Below are 13918 nucleotides of genomic sequence, written 5' to 3' on the forward strand. Positions count from 1 at the left end.
TCCCTCTCTCAATATATTCCTCTCTAACCTGTTAAATTTATTTCATTTTTTAGATATCATCCTTTCATATGCATCTCATTCTGTACCCTCTGTCTGTATTCCCTTCAACTCCCCTAATACTGAGAAAGGTCTCCTGAATTACACACACCATCTTTCTATGTAGGAATGTAAACATAACAGTTCAACTTTAGTAAGTCCCTTATGATTTCTCTTTCTTGTTTACCTTTTCATGCTTCTCTTGATTCTTGTATTTGAAAGTCAGATTTTCTATTCAGCTCTGGTCTTTTCACTGAGAAAGCTTGAATGGCATCTATTTTATTGAAAGTCCATATTTTGCCTTGGAGCATTATACTCAGTTTTGCTGGGTAGGTGATTCTGAGTTTTAATCCTAGCTCCTTTGACCTCTGGAATGTCATATTCCAAGCCCTTCGATCCCTTACTGTAGAAGCTGCTAGATCTTGTGTTATTCTGATTGTGTTTCCATAATATTCAAATTGTTTCCTTCTGGTTTCTTGCAGTATTTTCTCCTTGACCTGGAAACTCTGGAATTTGGTGACAATATTCCTAGGAGTTTTCTTTTTGGGATCTTTTTCAAGACATGATCAGTGGATTCTTTCAATTTCTATTTTACCCTCTAGCTCTAGAGTATCAGGGCAGTTTTCCTTGATAATTTCTTGAAAGATGGTGTCTAGGCTCTTTTTCTGATCATGGCCTTCAGGTAGTCCAGTAATTTTAAAATTCTGTCTCCTGAATCTGTTTTCCAGGTCAGTGGTTTTTCCAATGAGATATTTCACATATTATCTTCCATTTTTTTCATTCTTTTGGTTCTGTTTTATAATATCTTAATTTCTGATAAAGTCACTAGTTTCCTCTTGCTCCAATCTAAGTTTTAAGGTGGTATTTTCTTCAATGGTCTTTTGGACCTCCTTTTCCATTTGGCCAATTCTGCCTTTGAAGGCATTCTTCTCTTCATTGGCTTTTTGGAGTTCTTTTGCCATTTGGGTTAGTCTATTCTGTAAGGTGTTATTTTCTTCAATATTTTTTTGGGCCTCCTTTAGGAATTCGTTGACTTGATTTTCATGGTTTTCTTGCAACACTCATTTCTCTTCCCAATTTTTCCTCTACTCCTCTTACTTGCTTTTCCAAATGCTTGTTGAGTGCTTCCATGGCCTGAACCCCATTGATATCTTTCTTGGAGGCTTTTGATGTAGACTCTTTGACTTTGTTGACTACTACTGGCTGTATGTTTTGATCTTCTTTGTCACCAAAACAACGATTCCAAAGTCTGAGTTTGATTCTGAGTTCGTTTTTGCTGCCTTTTCATGTTCCCAGCCAACTACTTGACCCTTGAGCTTTTTGTCAAGGTATGACTGCTTGTAGAGTAGAAAGTACTTTGAGGGGCCTTGTGCTGCTGTTTTCAGAGCTAATTCTACACAGCAAGGTCTGCCACACCAGCACTCCTTCTCCCTCAAGAACCGCCAAGCTGGACCGCGACTCAGATCTTCAACAGGCTCTGCACTCCAGCTCTGATCTGCCACTTAATTCCTCCCACCAGGTGGGCCTGGGGTCAGAAGCAACTGCAGCTGTAACTCTGGAGGCAGCTCTGGGGCGGGGCCAACCACAAACTCCTTTCACTCCTTTCTAGCAGTTTTCCCCACTAACCTTCTCTGTTGTCTTTGGCGTTTGTGGGTTGAGAAGTCTGGTAACTGCCACAGCTCAATGATTCAGGGCCCTACCACCTGTTCCACCCAGCTCCCAGTCTGGTTAGTCCTGGTGTGTCCCACGCTGGGCTGTGCTCCACTCCACTCCCAGCTCTGTTCGATAGACCCTTCCCAGCGACTATCCAGGCTTTCCTGTCCTGGAGCCCTGCTTCCCTCTGGTATTTCGTGGGTTCTGCAGCTCTAGAATTTGTTCAGAGCCATTTTTTACAGGTGTTTGGAGAGATTTGGGGGAGAGCTTAAACAAGTCCCTGCTTTCCATCTGCCATCTTGGCTCCCACAAAGCACAGTCCTTAACAGAGGTTGTGTTTATTTTTTCCATAGAGCACACATACACATACAATAACTTTCTCAGATCCTTACATCTTAAATCTTACCAGACTTCCAAAGGATATAGCTTATAAATGTTGGATATTTAGTTGGATGTTCCAGAAATGCTTACTTCTTGTAAACTTTGTCATACTCTATATGTGCAGCTAAGCACCTTCATCACCTCCTGCCTGGCCCATTGCAGGAGCTTCCTGACTTGTCTCAAGTCTTTTCCAATCCATCCTGTATATAGCTGCCAAATTGATTTTCCTAAAGTACAAATTTGGCCACATCACTCTTTCATTTAAGAAACTCCAGTGTTTTTCTTTTCTCTCTAGGATAAAATGGAAGTACTTCTTTTGGACATTTAAAACCCTTAGGGACCTATATTTTCTTATTACTCTCCTTTCTGATCTAGCTAAACTGGCCCACTTGGTGTTGTCCTTATACAGCATATATCTCCCTTTTGTTTTGTAAAATAGGCTCTCCATCCCCCATCTCTAGAATGTTCTCCCTTCTAACCTTTACCTCTAGGAACCTCTGGCTTCTTTCAAGGCTAAGCTCAAGTGTTCCTTTTTCGTTCCTATTTTAATAGTACCTCCTTCCTTATTCACTTTGTTTATTTCATATATATTCTGTATCTAAACACATATTTTTTTATCAAATTCTTTTAGCAAAACATCTGATTAAGTATCCCATCTTATTCTTAAGGAAAATTTCTGTTTTATATATGTTTATATTTATATTCATAAATGTCTTACTGATTCTTATATGGGCAAGACAGTAATACAGTTAAGTGGATTTGGAAATGGCTAAATGGTTGGCTTGAGAGTTGTCAATAATGACTTAATAGCTGGCATTGAAATTGTCAATGATGATTCATTATTTACCTGCAGGAGGTCTCTGGTGGAGGCATCTGTCCTTCGCCCTATGCTGTTGAAGGGTTTGAATGCTTTGGATAAAGGGAGAGGTGTTAAACACATGTGCTGCCAGTTTGATACCTCTGCTGTTGAGGACCTTCAGGAGCTTGGTGGTCTCAGGGGGCTAAAGTCTTAGACTACTGACATAACTTCCTCACTGCTTGAGTATACAGCAGCCAGGAGGGTCTCCGCAGGAACTCTGAGGCTTGGCCGATAGACTCAGGTTGGGTAACTCAGTCAAGGGAGCTTCACTCAGTTCAACCAATTCAAGATGTCCTCAGTGCCTATAGCTGTGGATATCTTTCTCTGCTATGGCTAAGTAAATCTTTTTTTTTTAACTGTTGAATCACCTACAAGTGCCTCATTTTGTTCCAGTATTAAACCAAACTAACAGGATACAGGCCTGAGTCAGATCCAGCCCAGAACATGGGGATTTTGGTGACTCAATATGAGGCAGCAGTGTGAAGTGGCAACCAAAGAAACTGATTTTTTGGGATACGTTAAGAGGCATTGGCTCCTAGAAATCAGGAGGTGATGATCCTTCTGTACTCTGTCCTGGTCAGAGGTAGTTCTGTTCTGAGCAAGTTATTTACCTTCCAGAGGAAGGTGAAAGACTGAGTCTGTCATGTGATGATTGATCGAACTGGGGGTGGCTATCCTGGAGAAGAGAAGACTCAGGAGAGACATGAAGGCTGCCTTCAAATATTTGAAGGGCTGTTGTGTGGAAGAGGAATTCGACTTGCCCTCTTTGGCCCTAGAGGGCAGAAGCAGGAAGAATGGGTAGAAGTTGCAAAAAGATACATATAGACTTGATGTCAGAAAAAAACCAAAACCCTTCCTAACAATAGAGCTGTCCAACACCAAAATGTACCGACCTGAGAGGTGATAAGTTCTCCTTCGTTAAAAGCCTTCAAACAGACTCTTTGGCCATTTATCAGTATTTGTTGTCTCCAGCCCCACGTGCCTCCCCCACCCCCACACTTTTCCATTTTCTAAAGGGTGTTATAATAAGGATTCTTTTGGGGTGTATGTTGGACTAGATTGCTGCTTCCAATCCTAAAATTTTGTGATTTGGTATTTACTTTTTTGGGCTGCTAGGTGGCGCAGTGGATAAAGCTCTGGGCCCGAAGTCAGGAAGACTCATGTTCTTGAGTTCAAATGTGGCCTCAAACACTTGCAAGCTGTGTGACACAGAAGTGTCTTTACTTTGTCCTTCTCTGATACTTGCTTTGTCTAATTTCCCCTCTTGAATTAAGGTGTCTATTTCACCTTGTTTAGTACCTGTGCTATGCATATTTGTATGAGTTTTCTTACTATTTTACTTTTGAATGTTTTCTCCTATCAATTACTGTTTCTACTTACTGTCTTTTTATAGTGTATTTGGGAAGTTTTCACTTTTTTTAATTCCATATTTTATTATTTAATATTTTTTAGTTTTCAGCATTGATTTCCTCAGGATTCTGAGTTACAAATTTTCTCCCCACTTCTACCCTCCCCCACACTCCAAGATGGCATATATTCTGATTGCCCTGTTCTCCAGTCAACCCTCCCTTCTGTCACCCTACTCTCCCCCACCCCCTTTTCCCTTACTTTCTAGTAGGGCAAGATAGATTTCTATGCCTCATTGCCTGCATATCTTATTTCCCAGTTGCATGCAAAAACAACTTTTTTTTTTTTTGGAGCATCTACTTTTAAAAAACTTTTGAGTTCCAAATTCTCTCACCTCTTCTTCCCACCCACCCTCCCTAAGAAGGCAAGCAATTCAACATAGGCCATTGTTGCAATAGTCTTGCTAGCAGCTACTGTGGCTGTGTAAAACGAACAACAACCAGCACACAGAAATCGGCCAACTCAGGTTCTTTTGATCTGCTTTACTAAGGAAAGCAATGTTAAGGGGTTAACAGTGTTACTTTAATCCAACATACAGATATCATTCACTCAGCTCAGGGGGAAAAGCCAGCACCCTGAGCTTCAGAGCAAATACAAACAGAGCAAATAAACATGAATCAACAGATTCCCATCTGACAAAATCGCAATATACAGTTACCAGAGAAGCATCAACATCTGAGTTTTCTCCAAAGCCCAGGAGCTTTTAACAATGACTGGCCCAGAGTCACCTGCCACTCCTGCTGTGGCTCAGAGCTCCAAAAGAGAAAGCTGACCTCTGGGTTTATATATTTTGTTCAGGGTCAAAGGTGAGTCACACATGTAACTCACCCACGTGACCTAAAAGCATCACAAAAATTGTGACTTAAACCCACATGGTGTAAAAGCCCCTGATGTCACAAACATGTCACTCAAACCCATGTAAATTAGGCTTTCCCTTGAGGCAAGGAGATCATCAAGGGCTCCTAATTTAATCAAGGAAATAAAGGCCAAACTCTTCAAGGGCACTTGGTTGAATGAGTGATAAGAGCTCATCTTGATTTCCAATACAGCCACGCATGTATCATTATGTAAAACACTTCCACAATACTCATGTTGTGAAAGACTAACTATATTTCCCTCCATCCTGTCCTGTCCCCCTTTACTCCGTTTTCTCCCTTGACCCTGTTTGCTTTTGATTACTTCTTCCCCCATCTGCCCTCCCTTCTGTCGTCCCCCCATTTTTATCTCCTTCCTCCTTCTTTCCCGTGGGGTAAGATACCCAGTTGAGTGTGTATGTTATTCCCTCCTGAAGTCGAATCTGATGAGAGAAAGATTCACTCACTCCCCTTCACCTGCCCCCTCTTCCCTTCCAGTGAACTGCTTTTTTCTTGCCATTTTTATGTGACATAATTTACCCCATTCTATCTCTCCCTTTCTCCCTCTCTCAATATATTCTTCTCTCACCCCTTAAATTTATTTCATTTTTTCAGATATCATCCCTTCATATTCAACTCATCCTGTGCCCTCTGTCTGTATTCCCTTCAACTCCCCTAATACTGAGAAAGGTCTCATGAATTACACACATCATCTTTCCATGTAGGAGTGTAAACAAAACAGTTCAACTTTAGTAAGTCCCTTATGATTTCTCTTTCTTGTTTACCTTTTCATGCTTCTCTTGATTCTTGTATTTGAAAGTCAGATTTTCTATTCAGCTCTGGTCCTTTCATTGAGAAAGCTTGAAAGTCCTCTATTTTATTGAAAGTCTGTATTTTGCCTTGGAGCATTACACTCAGCTAAGTTTTCACTTTTTAACATCATTTTCAGCTTAAATCTTTCTGTGTCTCCAGAGAAATATTTATTAGATGTGACCCATCCCTGACAACATTATATCATTTCTTTATATTAACTTATGGACCAAAATTCCAGATTTTTTTTTTCTTCATGATCTTCTTAATGAGCTATTTATGCCCTCATCTGCCTTTCTGTTCTCAGACTGTTAATGTCTTCTGTTTCTAGCTTATACCTTCACAAACCAATATATTTAATAAAGCTTTAGATCATTATTTCCTATACTGTTGTTTAGAATCCTACCTTATGTATAGAGTGGTTTTTTGAGAAAATTTCAATTCTGGTGATATTTTCCTCCCAGAATTATTAAGTGCAACCTCAGTAGCTTACAACTGCACTAAGATTTTTGGGATACTCTTGTAATTTTGAATAAAAATAGATTTATTTAAATGATAATTGGTTTATTTTCTGTTTTGCTTCAAATTTCTACATTTCCCAGGCCTAGGAGATATTATAAGTCTTCTAGACCAGCATTTATGTGTTCCATCAGTATATTTAGGTCTCCAAAGTATTTATTTCATAAGCAGTTTAGCTTGGGAAATTCTGGTTTCAATAAATTAATTTATGATAAAGCCACAAGGGAAACTAATTTTTGTGTTGCATCATATATATTTTGTAATAGATAACACAGAAAATCTTGCTATCCCCAAATACTCCTTTGGTCAGTAATCTGTCTAGACTGGATGGATGGTGTGTCTTTTCCAGTATGGCAATTTTTATAACTACCTTGTGTTTCATATTTACTGTATTGACCAGAGAAATAGTAGTAGTATCAAAATATGCCAAAATGTATATTTTTATTTATTATTCTTCACTTTTTTTTTTAAACAAATGGCATCTAGTAAAAAATGCACTTGCCTTACTACTTCCTTTGGAAAGACCAAGCCCCAAAACTTAAAATGTTAAACTGAGTACTTTCAATTTTAAATTTTTTACAGATATAGACATAAACAAGGTATCTTCAATTGGAAGAGAACTGACCCTATCTTCTGGAAAGAACAATGGTATGTGTAACTATAATCTAAAATAAAAACATGTTATAAGTAATGGTACACATTACTAAAACCCGTGTATCTTAGTGCGTGTTTAAATTTTAATATACCTTCAGTTCATTATAAACAAACTATAGAAACACTAAGTAATGTGACTCTTAAGTAAAAATTATACACCCAAATGAGAGTTGTCCTATTCAAGGCGGTCACTTTGTATATTGCCATTACTTAAAATGTTTTTGGAACTATTGCCTTCAGAACCTGAAGTACAATTGTTTGAATCTTCTTAATGGTGGGTAATATATTATTTTTTTCCTTTGTAATAGCAAATAGTTATTTGAAGTCAAATCTGGGAAACAAGGTCCATACCATTTGGGTTTGAAAAGGAATTACATATGTATAAAGTAATGAAACTGCTTTATACCGAAATGATAGAATTTACACATCCAAATGAGTGGTGTTGTACAAAGGATATTCACTTTGCTCCAAAAATAAATTGCCTTTGAGTCCAGTTTGGGAGCATTGCAAGATCAGCAAGCAAAATGGTTTCATTACTTTGGAGTCACACTACAAATTCGGGATCTTATTCTTCAGGAATACACTTCTGAATTTGCAAATTGGCCTCATACTTAAGAAATTTACAGCTATTAATGGTAACTGCTCTCTACTTCTGATCCTGTGTCCTCCTCTCCATCAGCCTTCCATAAATTCCTCACTATTATGATCATTTGCTTTACCTACTGACCTGTAATCCTAGGCTTCTTTCTCTGATTTTACATATTTCTGCTCGCTGTGAGCAAGGAGTCGTCAACCTAAGAAGTAGAGGGAAGTGATCATACAGTAACGTTAATGATGATGACGATGACAATGATGATATTTATATGACACCTACTATGTGCCAGGCTGTGTATGCCAAATATTTTAAAAATACTATTTCATTTGTAGAATAATAGCAATTTCCAAAAAGACTACAGATTTATTCACAAACAGGAGGCAGATCAGGAGATCGTCTCAGAGCCAACATTTATTAAGTGTTTACTGTGTGCCAGGCACTGTGCTAAACACTGGGGATTCAAAGGAAGGCATAAGACAGCCCTTACCCCCAAGGAGCTCGCGGTCTCATGGGGGAGACGTCACAAAGCTAGAAGCTGAAAAGAGGGTGGGAAGACGTTACCAGGCGCTAGGACAAGATAAAATAATGTAGCTGGGCAGAAAAGGATCTGAGGAGCTGGGAGTTTCTGGGTTGATTTCATCTTGGAGAATGAGGAGTTCCTGAAATGATGAACACCAGGAAAATTGGTGGAAAAGGATGGGAATTCCATGGGTACCATCCTTAAATAGTGAAAGATCTGAGAGGAGCTCTCCAATGTCCGTCTTCGCCTCTTTTTAATCAGCTTCCATGCTTTTATGTAGACTTATGAACAGCCTCCTTATTCAAGATAAGCTAGAAAGTGAAAGGCCTGGACAAAGGACATGAATTCAGCATTACCCAGTTTAATAGTTTATTTAATAGTCTTCTGAGATATCAGAACCAAATTTTAATTTGAAATAAATGGGACCTTTTGGGATCCCCTGCTGACTAAGTGCCCTCAGGATACCAAATTCTTTCCTGTAGTGAGCAGTGGCACACTGTTGAGCCTTGAAAAATTTCTTGGTTTAGCGGGAAAGTCTAAAACCTTGCTGTTGGAATTGTGGAACTATGAATAGCAAATAGTATTTCCTAGGTGTAATGCTTGTGCTAACTTAATTTTGGCAAACCCCTGCAGAAGAGAGCTACTGGACTTGTGAGCGTGGTTATGTTACTTACTCTTCTGATCCTTATTTATTTATCCTTTGCAGTTGCTTGTCAGACACTGTTGTCTCTCCCTGTGGATTTTAATTTAGAAAAACTTTTGGGTAAGTATTATATTTATTCAGATTTTTATTTTAGGTGTTAGATTTTTATGTATTGTTTGCTGTTTTATAAATCAGAACGTTGTATTTAAATACCTCTTTTCAGAGGGGGAAGATCTTGAAATTTCTGCTCTTCTCCTAAAATCACCTGAACGGACTCTGACACACTAAGCTTTATCAAACTGCCACAGACTGAAACCCATAATTTTAATTGATAAGGATCAGTTATGTACCTGACAGCGCTCTTACTCATATTAAACAAAAATCCTCCCCCCAAAAAACCTTTGCCCTTTGTTTTTCAAACCTAATGGCTTAATTATCTGTTTAATCAATGTAGGGGAATATTTCAGAGCAGATGAATTTGCGGACCAATCTCAAGAAAACCTGAGTTCTTCATCTCTAAGAAGAAAACTGTTTTTAGATGGAAATGGAAGTATGTCTGACTCCTTGTCTTCAGCTTCTCCCAAGAGTCCGTATAGTAATGCTCCAGCATCACTTGAAGTCCTTTATTCAATAGATTTATCCCCAGTTAGGTGTAGGAGCCCTGTGGAAACACCAAGCTCGGTAAGTGCGTACCTAATGCTTTTTCACTAATTTCTTAAGGAATACAGTACTATCTTTGTATATCTAACACATTAAAAAATTTTGATCAACTTTATTTTGACACAAGTCATTTTATTCCTTTATTAAACAAGCACCTGCTAATTATCTATTATATGCTAGTTTTTTAGGCTCTGGGAGTACAAAAATAAGTCTCTGTCATTAAAGAAATCACATTCTACTGGTGAGAATGGCACATGACATTACTGGGATTACCAAAAAAATTCCCTGAACCATCTCCTCCACCAAGTAAATCCTGCCAACCACCCTTGCCCCCGAAAAAAAAAATTATGTAAAGCCTCTTAGTTGTGGGATTGTGACAGATACTACACTCAGTTTCATAGTTTATTGATTAACTTTTATTGACATTGTCTGGTTATTATGTGAGAGGCAGCATGTGGATAGAGTGTAGTGGGTGGAGGGCTGGCTTGGGAGACCTGGATTGAAATTCTACCTTTTTACACATACTAGCTGTGTAACCATAGACGAGTCACTTAATCTTTCAGTGTCCTAGGCAGAGACTGTAAGTTGTGCATCTTGTGCTGATCTGCATTGATGGAGGGAGTTTCCATATGTTGTAGAAATTACAGCTCCCATCATACCTGGAACACACTGTTTCATATCTATTTCCTAGGTCATAATACTATTGACATTGATAATCTTTCTGAAATTTTCTCTTAATGGTCAACAAACTGTCATAACTTACCTGTCCCAGTGATTCTGAAGCCCCACAGGTCATCATTCAAACCCTATTCCCCACCCCCATGTCCCCACCTGCCAGTTTTTATTCCTCTCAACTTTCGTACTCCTGTGGTCTATCCAGAAGCTACCCACCCCTTCCACAGTGCCTTCTGGGATGCCTGATCCATCGGCAAAAATCTTGCTTTCATCTTAAATCTTTTCCTTTCTCGCTTCTCTCTTCTGGCTCTCAGAGACCTCACTTCCTCCTGCTTTTCAGCACTGGTTGTACTTTCCCTTGATTCACTGGTTGAAGTGGGAGATTTGGAACACTCCTTGATCCCCATTGCTTCTTCTAGGTTCTCTTCCTACCGCCAGTACTCAGTAACCTCTCCTCCTTTGAGGTCGTGCAATCCATAACTACTACCCAATCAAAATACTGATAGCTGTTGACTGCAGACCTCCAGGACACTCCCTTTTCTTCCTCAGTGAGTTCAGTACCTGGCTAACTATCTTTCCTTCCCCTTATACCAGGGGACTCCACCATACATATTGATACTCCTTCAAACATCGTAACCTCCCAGTTCCTCAACTTACTCATTTCCCAAGACCTTCTCTTTCTCACACACACAAATGGTCCTACTTTTGATATTGCCATCACTCACAAGTGCACCACTGCCATGTTTATAACCTCTAAAATTTCCTTATCTACGCACAATCTATTAGTGTTCCATCTCTGCCTATGCCTCCCAATTCCAAACCCTGTTCTTCATCCACACCTTCATCTACAGAATTAACTCCTCTTTTCTCTCTATCTTCTCTGCACTGTCCTCTAATTGAGGCCCCCTTTCCACTTACATTGCTCATTCTCACCATGCCCTGCCTTTGCTCTTGCATACTTGCTTCAGAAGGAAGGTGGAGAAGATCACACAACCACCCTGACTCAGTTCACTACAGATTTATGTTACATAATATCAACTGGGCCCTCATTACCACTAGGCAATCTTTTTACACCTCTCTAATTAACATACTATCCCACTCAGCATGGTGCGTCTTCCAAACCTTTTCATCTCTCCTCAAACCTCCCATGGTTTCCCCTCCAACTTCCCTCTCAGCTTGTATTTTACAGGAAAAAAAATCAAGGTTGTTTGCCAAGAGCCACCTCTTCTCTCTTTTCCTTATCTTTCATCATCTATATGCCTTCCGTCACTTTCCTCCTTGACTCATCTTACATGATGAGATGGCCTTTCTCCTTACCAAATCCAATGCTTTTACTTGTACAAGTGATCCATTCCATCCCATCTCCTCCAGCAGATTGCCTCTTTTATCATCTGCATTCGCTCACATAGACTTAATTTCTCCCTGACTACTGGCTCCTTTTCCACTACTTACAAATAGACCTCATTTAAAAAAAAAGTCACTTGATCAATCTTTCCCTGTTAACTATTATCCCTTATATTATTCCTGCCTTTTGTGGCTAAACTTGAGAAGACTATTTACAATAAGTGCTTCTACTTCCTCTCCTCTTACTCTTCCCTTAACTCTCTGCAGTCTGGCTTTCAAGCCTCATCATTCACCAGAACTGCTCTCTTCAAAGTTACCGGCATCTTAATCACCAAATCCAATGGCCTTTTCTAAGTCCTCTTCACCTCTCTGCAGCCTTTGACATTGTCCAATTACTTTCTTCATATCCTTGATATTCTATTCTCTCTTGGTTTTGGTGACACAATCCTCTCTTGGTTCTCTTATTTGACTGCTCCTTCTCAGCCTCCTTTCCTGGATTTTCATCGAAGTCATGCCCACTAATTATGGTATTCCCCAGGTCTCTCTCCTGGGTTCAGTTCTCCCTCCATACTGTTTCATGTGTTGATTTCATCAGGTGCTAAGGGTTCAGCTATTATCTATGCTGATGATTTGCAAATCTGCTTATCTAGCCCTGATCTATTTGCCGACCTCTAGTTTTACATCTCCACCTCCATGTCCTATAGACACCTTAAACTCAATATATGCAAAACTGAACTCATACTCTTTGCTCTTAAATCCTCCTCCCTTCCAGACTTCCCTATTCCTGTCCAGAGCACCACTATCCTTTTAGTCTCCATGCTTACAACATAGGTTTCATCTTTGATTCCTCACTCTAACTTTCCCATAGCCGATCTTTTGCCAAGGCCTGTCAATTTTATTTTTGTAACACCTCTTGAGTATACCCACTTCTTTACTCTGATACTTCTACCACCTTGGTGCCTCCTTTCACACCTCAGCTGTTGCAGTAGCCTGATTTTCCTAAGGCACAAGTCTGACCATATCAACCCCCTCCCAACACACATACCCCAACTAAGTAAACTTCCATTTAAATTTCCAGGATCATATATAAAATCTTCTGTCTGGTATTCAAAACCCAGCCCCCCCTACTTCTCCACCTGTGCTATTCAATATAGTGACATTGGCCTCCTTGTCCCTCAGATAAGACATTCCATTTCTTGCTTCCAGACATTTTCGTTTGTTTTTTTTCGGGGGGGGGCAGGGCAGTTGGGGTTAAGTGACTTGCCCAAGGTCACACAGCTAGTACGTGTCAAGCGTCTGAGGCTGGATTTGAACTCAGGTCCTCCTTACTCCACGGCCGGTGCTCTACTCACTGTGCCACCTAGCTACCCCCAGACATTTTCAATTGATATCCCTTATGCCTGGAATGCTCTCTTATTTCTGTCTCCTGGCTTCCGTTAAATCTCAGCAAATATTCCATCTCCTGCAAGAAGCCTTTCTCACTCTTAATTCTAGTACCTTCACCCACTGATTTTTCTCTTCTATCGCTTGTTTATTATGAACTCCTTCAGGGCTGGAACTGTTTTGCTCAGTGCCTGGCACATAGTAAGTATCTAATAAATATTCATTGACTGATGACTACAAGATTCAGCTCTATACATGTTGTCTTCCCTAATAGACTGCAGGCTTTGCGGAGGCAGGAATTGTTTCATTTTTTTCTTCGTAGCCCAAGTGCTTAGGGATTAATGAATGCGTATTGGTTGATTGATAAATGATCTCTTTTCTACTTATATTAACTTCTTTTTTTTTTTTAATGATAGGGTCAGTTTTCCTCCAGTCCTATCCGAGGAGGTACAAGAAAATACAGCTTGGAAAGCATAACAAGTCCCTCATTTCCACGGCACCCCCCTACAACTATTGCTTCACCAGCATTCTCTCCAATTGCTTTTCAGATAGGAAAAACACCACTCTCTGGTATGTCTGTAAATGTAAAATGAGGCCTTTTTAACAGTCCTAGTCAGTTATTTCATCATGATATAAAAGTGGCCTAGGGACCTTGAAGAATATGTAATGGAATTCGAGCTTTGGCAGGTCTCACCAGGCTGCATAGGCTTTCACTACAGCCCTGAGGACAAAAGACCAGCTTAGAAAGTTTGCAGAAACTCACAACTAGAATCTTGGCCATTAATTTGTTTTGGCCACAACAATTGATCAGGAAAGCATTAAAAGTTAGGTCTGTATGGGTGTAGGATGTTCCATACTATTGAAATTATGGATATTATGAAACATGTAAGTATAAAATTAGTGTTTGATATAAATGGAATTGTAA

At 39.6% G+C, this 13918-nt stretch overlaps 1 protein-coding gene across 3 annotated transcripts in view; it reads left to right on the forward strand.

Moving 5' to 3' along the window:
- The window catches only part of BORA (BORA aurora kinase A activator), a 42875-nt gene that overhangs the window by 21134 nt on the left and 7823 nt on the right, over positions 1–13918 (forward strand). For all 3 annotated transcript variants that reach the window (XM_036756547.1, XM_036756549.1, XM_036756548.1), the window contains exons 6-9: positions 7102–7167; positions 8995–9051; positions 9386–9612; positions 13410–13563. In XM_036756547.1, the coding sequence (XP_036612442.1) occupies positions 7102–7167; positions 8995–9051; positions 9386–9612; positions 13410–13563 (504 nt within the window). The remainder of the gene's footprint in view (positions 1–7101; positions 7168–8994; positions 9052–9385; positions 9613–13409; positions 13564–13918) is intronic.

Source organism: Trichosurus vulpecula, chromosome 4 (genome assembly GCF_011100635.1).
Source record: "Trichosurus vulpecula isolate mTriVul1 chromosome 4, mTriVul1.pri, whole genome shotgun sequence".
NCBI lineage: Eukaryota > Metazoa > Chordata > Mammalia > Diprotodontia > Phalangeridae > Trichosurus > Trichosurus vulpecula.